Genomic DNA, 15,972 nt, shown 5'->3' on the forward strand with positions numbered 1-15,972 from the left:
TTGATGTGTTTTACATAGATAACATTGAGCTCATGCACGTGAAGTTACCCAGGAGTGAGCACTGATTGGCTAAAATGCAAGTCTGTCAAAAGAACTGAAAAAAGGGGCAGTTTACAAAGGCTTAGATACATGGTAATCACAGAGATAAAAAGTGTATTTCTATAACAGTATTGGTTATGCAAAACTGGAGATTGGGGAATAAATGGATTATCTTTCTTTTTAAACAACAAAAATTCTGGTGTTGACTGTCCCTTTAAGATATTGTTTGCTGCAATTGTTTTTCAATAACAAAACTCCACACACTATGGGAAGCCAATATTTATTTGAGTCTGCAGGTAACAAGGCTAGCACCAGATAATATGCGAGTATAAAAAGCATTGTTTTGCCGTTCTTAACTGTTAAATCCAAGTAGGGAAAGATATGTAGTAAGCTTAGTGATGAGAACTCTGAAGTGTGCTAAGAATTAGAAAAGTCACAATTGTCAGGTCTAAATTATATGGAAAGGGGGCATAATAAATAATGAAAGTTTTATTTTGAAAAATTTCAAGGTGTTTACTGAACCTATAAGAGACATCACCTCAGAAACTCATACGAATATTTTGCAAGGAGATTGCATTTAACAAAAGCCAAAATACTGTCAATTTAAAGGGATTTTTAACAGTGCTCCTCTGGTAATAACAAATATGTTAAAGTAAACATAAAAAGAAACAGATTGTGTAAAAAAAAAAAAACAGCAAACAACTTACTAATTTTCTTGCAAAATAAGCTCTTAGAAATTCTCACTGTAGCCCCGGCCCCCAGGGAGATAAGAGTAGAGAGATTTTTTTAAACTTAAGTTGCATTTTGCCAGTTCTTAGTATGAGCAAATTTTACTCCCTTTTTATCTATTCGATTGACTTAATACTAAACCAACTCTAGCTGTTTAATGACATTATGCTAGATAAGCTTCTTGTGGGAAAAAGAAGAGAGATGAGGTTAAATGGGATTTGATAAATAAGAATTACAGGGTTAAATTATTCTTGCTTAAATTAGCTGGCCCTTTAATTCTAGAGTTAAAGCAGTAATATACACATGTATGTATAATTGATGCAAAAAGGTTTGCAAAACGAAAGAAAAAGATTGCTTATCTCTAAGTAAATATATCACCAAATCCCACAAATATAAGGAATCAAATGTGTGTATTAAAATTGTCTCAAAAAACCATACAGACTCAAAAAAAACTTTATTGGAGACAAAAGGTTTAGTCCAGCAGGACCCATACACACGCACACACACTCACACACTGGTTAAAATTTGCTCAAACTCACAGATTTGTATATGGGTTACCTGATATACAATCTGAAAAATTTAAATGCAATCTTACAACAAGGTAAAAGTATCTCTCATATGAGATTATATACTGAGATTGCAAAAAATCTGAATATAATACAGGATAGTTAATACAGTTGTTGTTAAGACTTCAGAAATTGTGCCACAATTAAATAGCCAGATTTTGTAAGGATATACCAGTAAGTGACATACAATTGCTTATAAGTTAATACGAATATGTAGCAAGTATTATGTAAGCATAGGTTACAAGGTGTAGTTTATGTATAGTATATCTAAGGGTTAAACTATGGCTGTGTTAGTTAACAGATTGTGTTTCATATGTAAATATCATTGTAGTAATTATTTACACCAACTCTGAAATAAATACAAACATGCCCTGTCAATTATAACATTGCCCGTCGATATCACTTTGTTACTAAGTATAACCAATTGCTTAAAATAAATATTGTCAAGGTATTTAGAGCAATATGTTGCTTAAGCGTAGTAGCAAAAAGCCTGGTAAATACAAAGTATTGCCTTACTGAAAAAAGCCTCTTCTATAGCGGAGGCTGTAATTAACATTATGCTGGCTGTCAAGGTATTTAGAGCAATAAGTTGCTTAAGCGTAGTAGCAATAAGCCTGGTAGATACAAAGTATTGCCTTACTGAAAAAAGCCTCTTCTATAGCGGAGGCTGTAATTAACGCTATGCTGGCTAGATTTTTAGAACAAACACACGGCTGAGCTAGGAAAAGTCTCTACTATATCGGAGACTGTTTTAACGTTATCCTCACCAATAAGCCTGGTAGATACAAAGTATTGCCTTACTGAAAAAAGCCTCTTCTATAGCGGAGGCTGTAATTAACGCTATGCTGGCTAGATTTTTAGAACAAACACACGGCTGAGCTAGGAAAAGTCTCTACTATATCGGAGACTGTTTTAACATTATCCTAAATTAGATACGATCGATCAAATACTAGAAGTTATCATCAATCTGAGTGAGCGAGCATCTAAAAACAGTGAGGTACTATGACCTCGAGAACAGTGCCCCTGACGCGCGTTTCACATAACGCTTCTTAAGAGGGGTACGCGCCGGCCGAACTAAGTGGGTAATAAGCAAAAGTAGAACCCGACCAGATACATTGATTGGATCATCGTGATATTATTCTCCAATTGTGATTGGCTGACATAATTTAGACAAGCCTTTGAATAGACCAATCGTTTTGATGTATTTAAAACGTCACTCGTTAAAGGGCCATTATACACTCAATTTTTCTTTGCATAAATGTTTTGTAGATGATCTATTTATAAAGCCCATAAAGTTTGTTTTTTTTAAAAATGTATAATTTTGCTTATTTTTAAATAACATTACTCTGATTTTCAGACTCCTAACCAAGCCCCAAAGTTTTATTTGAATACCGTCAGCTACCTTCTCCAGCTTGCTCCTGTTTGTGTAAAGGGTCTTTTCATATGCAAAAGAAGGGGGAGGGGGGGAGTGTCTTATTTCCCACTTGCAGTGGGCTTTCCAACTGCCTTTTCAACAGAGCTAAACTGAAAGCTTCTAAGTACGTTTTTAAACAGTTTTATACTGGATTTTTATATCAGTATCTGTGCATCTTATTCTTTATAGTAGTGTCTATTACATGTAGTTATATGAAAATGAGTGTATACTGTCCCTTTAAGTAAGAACGGGAAGACTTACACATTTTTACAGCAGTTGCTTAGATACATCGTAATTGCGAGAAGGTTACCACATACATTGTCAGTTATCACATACATTGTCATTTTTGTTGGTACAAATTGAAAGTGTTAGGGGATATTACCCTGTGAAAATTATTGTGAGTCATAAAGGGGTTTGTTAAAGAATTGTGGTCTATATCTCATTAGCGATTATCTTACCGCATTAAGAACAATATTTCCACTTTGGTATGAAAGGGGTTATATGTGAATATTTATAAACAAAATCCTTATACTTTGTTGTGGTGTAATAGATAGAAGGATGTATAAGATTTTTCAGAAGATCTAATTTTACTAAGAGTGGCATAAAATCTCTAAGATAATTGCTCTATCCTATACTAAAATAGTTTGGAGACCTATATTTCAATGTGATACAAAGAAGGACAGCACAGTCTATTAGAAAAATATAATAAACGAAGGGTAACAATTTTTATACTAGTGACTGTGTTGGATGGTATGTATGTGCATCTATTAGGAGTTTCGTCATTTCTGATATGTTAAGGTATCATAAATAAGATTTTGACTATAGCTAGAAAATAGCCAAGATAAATAGCGATTATTATTATTGTGGAGACTACAGCTTACTTGTAGGGCTGTGACAGGAAGTAATGGACACACACAAATTAAGTTTAAAAAAAAAATCAATTTTAATAGATGAATAAAACATATTGCAATTATTTCTATTATGCATAACCCATAGCACAGACTGCAGGGTACACAACAAAACTTAGAGCATTAAAGGGGCAGTCAACACAAAATTTTTTATTGTTTAAAAAGATAGATAAAGCATGTACTACCCATTCCCCAGCTTTGCACAACCAACATTGCTATATTAATATACTTTATAACATTTAAACCTCTAAATTCCTGCCTGTTTCTAAGCCACTACAGACAGCCTTTTATCACATGATTTTTTATTTGCTTTTCACAACAGGAGACTGCTAGTTCATGTGGGCCATACAGATAACATTGTTAAATTAATATACTTTATTAAATTTAAACCTCTAAATTTCTGCCTGTTTCTAAGCCACTACAGACAGCGTTTTATCACATGATTTTTTTATTCATACTGTTTTAAACAACTTTCCAATTCACTTATATTATCTAATTTTCTTCATTTTTTTGGTATCCTTTGTTGAAGGAGCAGTAATGCACTAGTAGGAGCTAGCTGAAAGCCAATGACAAGAGGCATACTTGTCAAGAGCTACTTTTCAAAAAAGGATAAAAAAGAACAAAATAAATTATACAAAAAAAAAATAATAATAATTGGAAAGGTGTTTAAAATGGTGTGCTCTATCGGAATCATAAAAGAAAATAATGGGTTTTGTGTCCCTTTATATTGGTCTGCACTATTAGAAATAATCGCATGCTAAAATAGAAAAAGTAGCTGGAACAGTCCATTAGAAGATGCTTTAGTCCTTTAAAGTTTATTTTGTTAGAAAACCCTTAATTTATTTTACCCTTCTTTCAAAGAATTGGAAGTTCTACTATTGTTATTTATGTCTAGTGGGTTTGAAAGACACCAGGATATAAGTATAAATTATCTTCTATTTCAAGTATTGCTTGTTTCAGTTTTGGATATTGTGCCAGATATACAGGTAGATAACTTATTGCTCCCCACACTGGAATTTAAACCTTAGTTTTCATGTATATATTAGAGTTTGGAGTTAAAGGGACAGTGTACTGTAAAACTGATTTCCCCTTAAAGCGCCAAAAAAAAAAAAGGTTGAGAACTGTGCATATCCTAAAAGGGCAAATTAAGTAAAAAATAGTTTGCATTAAAAAAATTGTTTAAAAATTGCTGGCAAGTATTTTAAAATAATTTTCAGAAATTAGCAAACTTCGTTACATAGCCATGCTGTCTGGAGTAGTCTGATCCACCCCCCTTATCATTGTTTAGCATCAGAAACACAGGCATTGTATTTCAACTGAGTTCACAGCAGCTTACTTGCTTCTAGGCATGCTCCATCAGATAATGAGTGTTTAAAGTCTGCATTCTACCAAATCAAAGATGGATATAGATGTAGCCATAGAAGGAAATGTGTGGAAGGAGTTAGAGCTGTACAATTTGGAAACTTAAAATAAAGGGATAATGGCGAGGCACTGCAGTATAAATTTGCAGGTAAACTAATTAAACACAATATTATTATATTTTGTCTCTATCCCAATTTGTTTTATGTCCCTTTAACGTGTTTACAAATATATCAAATATCAACTGCAATGTTTGCAATATATGGGAAGTTTCACCTTTAGGTATTATTTTTTATATGAAATTGCTAATTGACACCACAACCCAAAGGAATAAAGACCACATTCCTTGTTGTATCTGTCTAATTATTTACACAAAGTATCTTATTTCTCACTGTTTACTCAAAGACCAGAGAACAAAGGAAAATTAACATTTTAGTTCCTCTCTGTCACCTCTCCCACTGGAAACATGGTTTCATCTAAATTGTTATTGTTTAAAAAGATAGATAAGCCTTTTTTACCAATTCCCCAGTTTTACATAACCAACACCATTATATTAATACACATTTTACCTCACTGATTACCTGTATCTAAGCTCATGCAGTCTGCCCCTTATCTCAGTGCATTTTACAGTTTAGTATTTTAGCAAATTAGTGCTGGTTTTTGTATAACCACTATCATTTTCCACAGGAGTGAGCACAATGTTACCCATCTTTTTAAAAAAAAAATTAAAAATCAAGTAGACTTTCCCTAAAATGCTCTTGCCTTTAAATTGTTCCCAGTGATTAATTTTACCTGCTTGAGTGTATTAAATTGTTTACAAATATTTGCTGTACCTTTATATCAACAATTAAAATAGCTGATTTTGCCTGTGGTATCCCTATCTATACTGAAAGTTTCTTTACTTAAGTATAGGCTAAAAAAAATCTGTGTAAACACAGCAAGCAGAAGAAATTACACTCCCAGGTGGGGGGTAGGAAAGATGGTAGGAGAGATAAGTAATAAAATGTTAATTTCCAATAAGCATTTATTTGTGTGTAGAGAAAGTGATAACATGATGAGATCTGCAAGCTCAACCAGCTATTTCATATACAAAATGGAACCTAAAGAAGCAATTTCACATACATTTTATACTCTGGTGATGCTACTGGTATAACAAGTCATTGCAAACACATTAAGGGAAAATAAATTTACAGTATACCCTGCACTGCCTTTAAGTTACTGAAATTTTCAGGATATAGTTAGGGATAAAACTGGCAAAATCTGCTATAATTAAAGACAAAATAAATATAAATTAAGCTTTTGTAAACAATTCAATACATTCAAGCAGGTAAATTAGATAATTGAGAACACATTAAAAAGGATATGAAACACAAATATTTTCTTTGGTGATTCAGACAGCTTAAAAAAGTTCCCAATTTACTTCTATTATCAAATATGCTGAATTCCCATGGTATTCTTTGTTGAAAAAACACATTAAGGACAAATCAATTTTATAGTATACTGTCCCTTTACATTGAATAGAGGTTTTGATTTGTAGCTGTTTACCAATGGCAAAGACTTGCGTAAGACTTCTATGTAAACAGTAATCCAATAGTAATGAATTAGATGTCTTAGTATCCCCCCTTAGTAATACAATAAGAATAGTTTCCATTACTTGTTCAGATAGAATGGGACGTAGTTGCCTGAGGACAGTAAAGGGACAGTAAAAACGTTGGGACTGTGGTTTAAAGGTTTTAAATTTGCATAATAAAACAAATTTGCAATATTCTTTTATAATTTATTTTGCTTCCTTTTCCTGTAATTTAAGCATGAACAAATGTGGGTTTTCCAGTCCTGAAAACTGAAAGAGAACATGGCACACTTCACAAGCCTAACTTTGGTACATATCTCATCCTAATTTGATGTTCATTATCTTAGTGTTTCTACAGAAGCCAAGTAATGGACAGTTTGTCTACACAACGACAGTACCAGACTAAAGATGTGCTCCTCCAAATAAGGAGAGTTATGGTTGGTGTTTGACCATTGAAAAACAAGTACAGCAAACAAGGTGTTTATCTTTTCTAATAGCATTTAGACTCTGCTGAAAGAGCTCTGTTGTGCAATGCCACTCCCTGCTCATATGCATTCAATCACACAAGAGCAGGGCATGGCAATCACACTGGCAATCACCACATGTATATACCCATTTATCAAAAGTTGGACACATTGGATTACATTTAGCTTCAAACACAGCATAAGAACTCATGCAGAGAAGGATCTCTTATACAAGCATGTAAACTACTAGCTAAGAAGCAGTCAAAAGACCAAAGCCTCCAAACCTCGCAGTTCTCTCAAAGATGGCTGATTAGTCCAAGATGATTGACAAGCACTGTTCTTGTGTGATTGGTTGGGAAGGGGCTGCACAAGCTTTTGCTTGTGTAATGATAAATCCTGGCAGTGAATTGTGCTTGCTTATCCAGAACACAAGTGGCAGGTTCCCTAGCTGGGAACTTGCAAGTTAATAAGTGGAGCCCATTACATGAATGTATAGTGCATTTTATAACACCAGGGGGAGTATACAGACTTGTCTGATGTGTGTTTCATCAATAGCTTTGTTAATTATTGGTAATACCAAAACTCCTTTAAATAATTAAAATGTACAAGTATGTGAGATTAAATAGGGACATATATTGTTTATTGTCCATGGCAGCTCACTGTTATAGGAAACCAAGTTTAGTGAATGTTTTAGATTAAATGTATGCTTTAGTTTTGCACCTACTGTATTTGCCTTCTGTGTGTATTATAAAATATAACATGTTGCACAATATGTAAATGTGATTGTAAAGTTGCTAAGGGGTTGCATCTTTCTCTTCATTTGTGATTAGACCACAACATTATTAGTTGATGTTTCACATTGTATTTATTTACTGGAAAATGTGGGATACTAAAATAGAAAAATTACTACAATGTATTAAACACAATAAAACACCACAACTGCTAAAAAGAACAAAAACCTAATTGTATAGGGGAGACATATTTACATATGGTTTCTACTCCTACTACACACAATATACTGCAAACTACATATTATAAGGTAAAATGTGCAAGCAGTACCACATACTGCTATTTTTGGGTTAAAACAGAATAATCAGAGGTTTCAAGAAAGCAAAGAATGTAATATATCATGCAATTAGCCTAATCCACCTTAAGAGAGAGAGAAAGAGAGAGAGATGGTTTGGAGTTGGAAACTTCATAAGGGAACAGTATAAAATTATTTACTACTTACATTTCTTGGCATAAACAGGTTCGATTCTTATAGTTACAGCTAAGAAGGAACAACTGCAATGTGCTCTTGTGCATTATACAACCCTTGTACAAGAGGGGCAAAGCAGGCTACAACTTATTGCCTTGATCTGCACTTCTATTTAGTTTTCCCTTGAAAACTGGAACACTTGCAATTTAATTGTAACAAGTTACAGTGCATGTTGTTTGTTCAGCCAGGATTTAGAAAATAATACCATGGTGTAGCAATATAGAATAAAATATTCATATTTAACTGACACGAACTCCTCCCCAGGTTCCTCCTTCTCAGCCCCCACCTTCTTACTCTCAAGATAAAGTGTATGATATGAGTTAGCTGAAGCCTGCTGATGAGCAGTGCATGGTCCTGGTGCTTGCTATGGAGCTCACGTTGGTTTTACTGCTCCTTAGCCAGCCTTGCTGGGTAGCAGCTTCCTTCCAGCTGACCCTGCTACACACCAATGACGTACATGCCCGTGTGGAGCAGACTAACAAGGACTCGGGCAAATGTGGTAACCCTGGGGACTGTTTCGCAGGAGTGTCTAGGAGGCTAACAAAAATTAAGGAGATTCGCAATACCCACAGCAATGTCCTATTACTTGACGCAGGAGATCAGTACCAGGGCACCATCTGGTTCAATGTCTTCAAAGGCAAAGAAGCAGCCGATTTTATGAACTACTTGAAATACGACGCAATGGTAAGCAGCAGTCTGCGTCAAACAGCCCATTCATTGGTTTATTATACCCTGAAACAACGCTGAGTTTTGAGAGATATTGAAGTTACCAATGTTGTTCTTAAGTGCATAGACAAAACGTTAAAACCCCTGTTTAATTGTATTCATGCTGTTTGTGCATATAGATTTAAATGCTTTTTTATGGAATACTGTTGTACATTTATGAGCTTCAGATAGTGGATTGTCCATTGGTTTACCCCATGCCCACATCATACATAATTAAATATATATTTATTGTATCTATATACAATCACAGTTCATTCTGGTTCATGGCTTAGGATCCAGTTCAAAGTCCGGTTTGATAAAGGACTTTATTGAAGATGTAACGTCATTGGTATTGTAAGGGTAAGGTTTTAAATGCTCTTTTTAGTTCTTTCCTTCTTCAAGGAACCACACAGGATTATGGCAGTGTATTTACCACACACACCTTCTCTACTAGGGAACAAAACCTGCCTGAATGTCAAATATAAAGACTGATGCATCTTTGACATAAGCTATTCCATTTCATTATTCTTAAAACTGAAAATTATTTTTTATTCCACTAAATAAATATTAACTCCTACTCGGTAGTGGATTTTCAATTGAATTTTTCAATGCACTGTCTCTTTACACTTATCTGTAAGACATGGACAACTGTAGCCCATAGTCCCAGAGAAATAAATCAATAGAAAACTACATGTACAGTGCATGTATTAGTGGACAATTGGATCTCAGGTCAGCTCTTCCTATCCAACTATAGCAGAAGTCAGCAAGTAACTGTTTCCTCTGCCCTTCAGATATATGCATAGAGAAAGCAGCCCTCAGATGTAATATTCTCCTTCCACTTTTGTAATAATTAATTTGTGTAACACAATATTAAGTGTGGTAATTATTGATTCAATGTTCTTTTTCGGTGATATTGCCAAATGATAAAAAGCATGCGTCTTTCTTTACAAGTGGATATATTAAAACTAAATTCCTATTTTATTTTTAATTTCTAAATAATTATGGCAATTTTGAACCACAAATGTATGACTTTTCAGGTTTCTGTTCAAAACTGAAGGTTTAGTATTTAACTCTGTCTTAACCTTTTTTTTGCTACCAGGGAAGGATGCAGAACATGGCTATGGTAGCATCTGCTGACACTGACATTAAAGTAAAATATTTAATCTGGTTTACATAAGCAGTAAGTTCCAGCATTTTTAATAACTCATGTTTTTGTGAGGTGGAAAACATAAGAACATAAGATATGTGAGAAACCTAAATGATGGAGTGCCTACTACTGACAGATCTAGATAAGCTTTTTAGTGGTAATGTTTACTTCTGCTGATCTGCAGAGTTTCAGTTCTAGACACCATGTAAATATTTAACACTCACAAAGCTGATATATTTAGGCAGAGTTGAGTAAAATAGTACATTTTGAAACTATGCATAAACCATGAGTGTCTACCTAAGGCCCTAGTGCCACAATGTTGCAGTTGAATGCTTTTCATTGGCCCACCTCTTTACCAAAACAAATGCTTCTTGTTACTCACCTAGGTTGGAAGTTATTATTACATGATGTTACATTATTCCATTTTAAGCATGCAACAATACTATTTGTCTCAGAGTGCTTCTGGGATACTGTATGAATGTCTTTATGTATCTGTACAGTAATACACGTATGTCATTGAACAATATTATCTGTTAAACTTTAGAACTTGCACAAGCCAATATAATAGTTTCTATCTAGATATAGGGACGTTAAAGTCAAAATAAAACTTTCATGATACAGACAGAGCATGCCATTTAAAACAAATTTCAATATTACTTCTTTTATCAGATTTGCTTTGTTCTCTTTGAAATTCTTTGTTGAACACTAAACCTAGGAAGGTTGTTAGATCTGAGGAGTGTGCACGCATCTACAGAAGTCTATGACAGCAGTGTTTGTAACTATGTATAACATTGCTATAAACACTGCTGCCAGATACCTAGACACGTTCACGCTCCTGAGCTTACCTGGGATTACACTTTAACAAAGGATACCAAGAGAACTAAGCAAAATTGATAATATAGGCAAATTGGAAAGTTATTTAAAATATATCCTATCAATTTAAGTTTACTTTTGACTCTGCTGTCATTATAAACATTGCTAACCTAAATGTTGTTGATATAAAAATAATATTATACATTTTTGTTAGATTTCTAGAAGTTCTAAAATGTGCTCACTGGCCCTGCAAGTGAAAACAATGTGCCTATGTGATCCATACAGTGCCATATTGGATTCTTTAGAAAAGAGTTTCTCAAACAGTGTGCTACTAAAGACCCAGCAGTTTGCCACCAGATTTTTAGCTTCTATAATTGCTATTAGTAACCAGGGGCAGTTGGCAGTCTACTCCTATCTATTTTGCCCCTTTGGAGTTCCTGTGGCAGAAAGTAAGCAGAGGAGGTCTTTATGCCATCTATTGTCTAGCTAGCAGGAGAGTAACTACAGGGGTCTCTGAGGTCTTAAATGAGACTGGGCTCAAACATTTAGGGGGCCCATCTGGCCCAGCAATCAGTAGTGGATCCACCTGCATCATGTCTGGCCCCTCTGTGTGCCCCCTGCAAAACAAGGCTCACAGTGAAAGGAAAGGGTTTGGCTTTTCCTTTACAAATATAATTGCAGGGGTTTCAAGATGGCTGCGAGATAGTTGATGTGCAGAGAAAACTGCCACCATATTTGTAAACTTTCCAACTGTCATATATCCACCAGGATTGTCAAAGGTTGGGAAATTTGTAAGGTACCTTATCATAAACATACACATTTTAGCCTTTTATGTGTATATCAAGAGAATAAAGGGATTCAATTCTTTATTTTTTATGGACCAGATTACAAGTAGAGAGCAAACTATCGCTTATATTTGTGCTCCACTTAGTAATACCAGCGAACTCAAATGTGCGCTGGTATTACAAGTTAGGTGCAATGCGAATGTGACCTCATGTTCACATTGCATGGAAGCTTTGTGCTCATGAGAGCGTGCTTCCATAGGCTCCAATCGCTGTGAGACACGGCATGAGAACCTAGCGCAGCAAAGGGGGTAAGATGCTCAGTGATGGGCAGCAAATTTAAATATATATGTATATGAATATGTACTTATATATTTATGTGTTAATATGTGTATATATACTGTACATATTAACACATAAATATATATGAATATAAGCATATACATACTGTATATATTTACAGGGAACACACAGTTCCCCATAGACCGCAATGTAAAGGCACTTTTCAGAGCCATTTTTTTTTCTTACACCCCCCACACCCGCTACTTTTAACACCTAAAAACTGCTAAAAAAAATAATAAAAACAACTCTTTAATTTGGGGCGCTTTGGAAAATTAACCAGGGAACTGATCTCTGGTTAATTTTCAGAGTGCTAATTGCTACCACGAGCTGTAGAAGCAATAACCAGCCACTTGTAATGGCTGGTTAGTTATCACACGCCCATTATGGGTGCGCAGCAATAAATTAGAGCTTCACTTGTAATCTAGCCCTATATATTTATTATTATGCATGTAGAGCAAGTAAAGTATTAAAGATTGTTTGTGGAAAATTAGTCTTCTAAAATATTTTAAGATATGTCTTTTAATCACAATAAATAGTTTTTTTAATGTTGTAGTATACCTCTTGCTGTTTTATAGCATCATTTCCCTAGTGTTTTTATATTTTAAAGGAGCTATACATTTACTGTTAATTACACAGGTTTGCCATAGCAGAAACTTGGATTGTCTTGTGAGCCACAGTCTGAAAAAGGTTTGAGAACAGCTGCTTTACAAGATGTTAAAGGGGCATACAAGTACAAAAAGAAAATGCTCTGTGCTAGATTATTTTATTACTGCACTATTGCTTGCATATAACTATGATTTTAGTGCTTAGGGGTTAAACATATTAATAAATTTAGCTCCAGACTAGCAGCACACAATTGGGGGCTAGCTGAACACATCTGCTAAGCCAATGACAAGAGGTACAGCTACTAATCACCAGCTAGCTCTCAGTAGTGCATTGCTTTTCCTGAGTTTACCTAGGTCTGCGTTTCAATAAAGGATACCAAGGATTGCCACTGTTATTTTTTTTTTCAGTATAATATCACCTCTGCTGAGACAATTTATGGACAAGTATGTGGCAAAGTTAGGTTTGTGAAGTCCCAGAATTCTCACAGTTGGGGCTGAACAAAAAATTCTTGATTCTTTTTTTTTTTTTTTTAAACTATGTATAAAAAGCATTTACATTTAAAGGACCAGTAAATTTTTCTAAATGTAGTTGTTTTTTTTATTGCTATCTTTAAAAATATGCATGAATATTGAGCTAAACTGTTTTTTTCAATAATTTATTAAAAAAAAATCTCCTATTTTACCGTTTTTGTTTCACGGTCTTTCCATGTAAACTCCGCCCCTTCAAAAATCAAAATGTAGGGCATGATTTTGAGGGTGAAGAACATGCACTTACTGGGATAAAAAATGTAAATGATTTAGAAAACAAACATGCTGGGAGACGTTTATGAAACACCTTCAAACTTACACTTTATGAATAATTAGAGAAAATCTGTAGGCAATATGGAAAGCTAACAAAGGCATAAAGAGATCACCTTAAAAAATAGTTTGGATAATAAAATGCAGCATTATAAATGTGGTAGAGGAGTCATTCATTACACTTTAAAAATAAAACATTGAATTTTATAATAAATTGAGACAAAGCTAAATTTAGTGCCCAAAACTAACCAATTAAATGTTCTAATGATGCGTGACAATCAGGGAAAAAAACAAAAAACAGGAACAAATATAGCAAAAATATATAAATAGAAGCAAAATCTCTTGCAATGACCAAAATCTCTTGCAATGACCAAAATCTCTTGCAATGACTGCAAAGCGGCAAAACTGCTTCTATCTAATCTTCAATTACGGAACTACAAGTGTGCAAATGCGCATGCGCAAAACCGCTTCAAGTAAGTGACGTGTAATCACAGTTCTTCACTTACAGTACAAGTGCGCAACTGCGCATGCGCAAATGTGAGTCGCGCGTAGCCGCAGTCCTATCCGGATAGTGTGAACCGATAGGACTGCTTGCAAAGCAAAAAAGGGGTTTGGAAAAAAAAAAAAAAATTAAAGCCAAATTAAAACAAAAGTATACAAATAAAATAATAACATGCATTTAAAAAAATAAAGTTTATAACACAATTAAATAAAAAAGATAAGCAAATTTAAAAGTTTACTGGTCCTTTAAGATTAAAATCTCAAAATGTTTCATGTCACTTTAATTAAATCATTTCCATCATGACTGAATTTTTGTAAATTGAAAAGAATCTATAACTTGCAGAAAAGCATGAGCAGAATATTAATCAGTTATCCCTTTTAAATATTCAAGTCTGTTGTTTTTGAAAGTTCATAGATAGTAAACGCACTAAAATGTGACCTAAATTATGAATAGAAACATTTTTGCAATAGACTAAAACAAAACAGTGACAGTTTTTAAAAGTATTAGGCTTTGGTATACAGACAGAGATAAGATAAGGAAAAACAGAAAGTGATGAAACAAGGAGCTCTGATTTTCCTGCAAGCTCAACCTATTTTAATGGGTTGTGGTTTCAAAGAACAAAGCCAACTGTTTCATATACAAAAATAAACCACAATAAATACATTTTCATGTGTTTTATACTCTGCTGCTGGTGTAACAAGTCATTGGAAACACATTAAAGGAAAACCAGTTTTACAGTGGACTGTCCTTTAATAAACTAATATTAAACACGATTTATGTACTAAGACAAACTTTACTGAAGCATCATCCAAACAATGATATATGTGCTATACAGATATAGCTCTGTCTCTAGTCTGAGACATGCTAGGGATCTTCTTACATGATTAAAAATATGCTAAAAGCCTTATTTTTCCATAAGTGTTAGACAACTTTTAACATTGTTATGCCCCTGTTTGGACATATAAACTAGTAGACCATTAAATATTGAATAAATAATATTGCAGTTTTATATTGCCAAAAAGTTTATTTTGATAAAATATTAAGAACAATACACATGAATACACAGTGACTAGTTAATGAATGTCAAATAGGATGTCTTTTTTAACATAATAGAGATTCTGTGATGTTAATTGTCCATGGGGATTTTAACTTATCAAAGTTGTAAAACTGCACCTTAAAAGTCAAATCCTTTGACAGTGGTGGCAAACATATGGCACGAGTTCCCAAGATGGCACACATAACAAATATGCTGGCACCTCTTATTTGGGTTATCACCAAACTGCATGCTGCAATTATAGTGCTTTTTTTTTTTTTTCTTACAAATCCTTGCTATGTATAAATAGTTAAGGTTTAAATCTTGATATATTATTAATTTTATTTTTTTGTTTTAACCCCTTAAGGGGAAAAACGTGCCCAAAATACGGGAGAATGTTTAGCATTTTTGCTATCACTCCATTTAAAGGGAAATATATATATAGTAGACAACCCAAGTTATTAATTTCGGCCCATTTTGGTATATTTCATTCTACCCACTGTTTTGCCCCCAAATACAATCATATTAAAAGAAATTATTAACTTTTTCGCAAACTTTGGTTTCTCACTAAAACTATTTACACACTCCTTGCGCAGTCATAATGCAAATAGTTGTAATAGATTCTCTTTATTCAGAAATAGCACACATTTATGGCTTTGACATTGTTTTTTTTTTGTTTTTTTGGTAATTAGAATGCTGCTAATTGCAGCTGCATGGCACACTTCTTTTCTTACCGGCAGTGAAGGGGTTAATCAGGTAGCTTGGGAGGGTAATAATATTATAATATTATAGTATAGGTATTACCTTCCCAACCGACGCCTCCCACCTCCCTGATCCCTCCCAAAAAGATACCGCCACACACACACTCCTCATCTCCATCTTAGCTACTAGCAGACAGTCTGCCAATATGAAGATTTAGAATTGGTTTTTTTCTGCAG

The 15,972-nt window shown here is 34.1% G+C and overlaps 1 protein-coding gene across 1 annotated transcript in view; it reads left to right on the forward strand.

Annotated features, from left to right (window-relative positions):
* The first annotated feature begins 8,612 nt into the window (after positions 1 to 8,612).
* NT5E (5'-nucleotidase ecto) overlaps positions 8,613 to 15,972 on the forward strand; it is a 218,406-nt gene continuing 211,046 nt past the window's right edge. Inside the window, exon 1 of the mRNA XM_053710491.1 lies at positions 8,613 to 8,991. Coding sequence (XP_053566466.1) covers positions 8,656 to 8,991 — 336 coding nt within the window. The 5' untranslated portion in view covers positions 8,613 to 8,655. The remainder of the gene's footprint in view (positions 8,992 to 15,972) is intronic.

This window comes from Bombina bombina, chromosome 4, assembly GCF_027579735.1.
Source record: "Bombina bombina isolate aBomBom1 chromosome 4, aBomBom1.pri, whole genome shotgun sequence".
NCBI classification, from domain to species: Eukaryota; Metazoa; Chordata; class Amphibia; order Anura; family Bombinatoridae; genus Bombina; species Bombina bombina.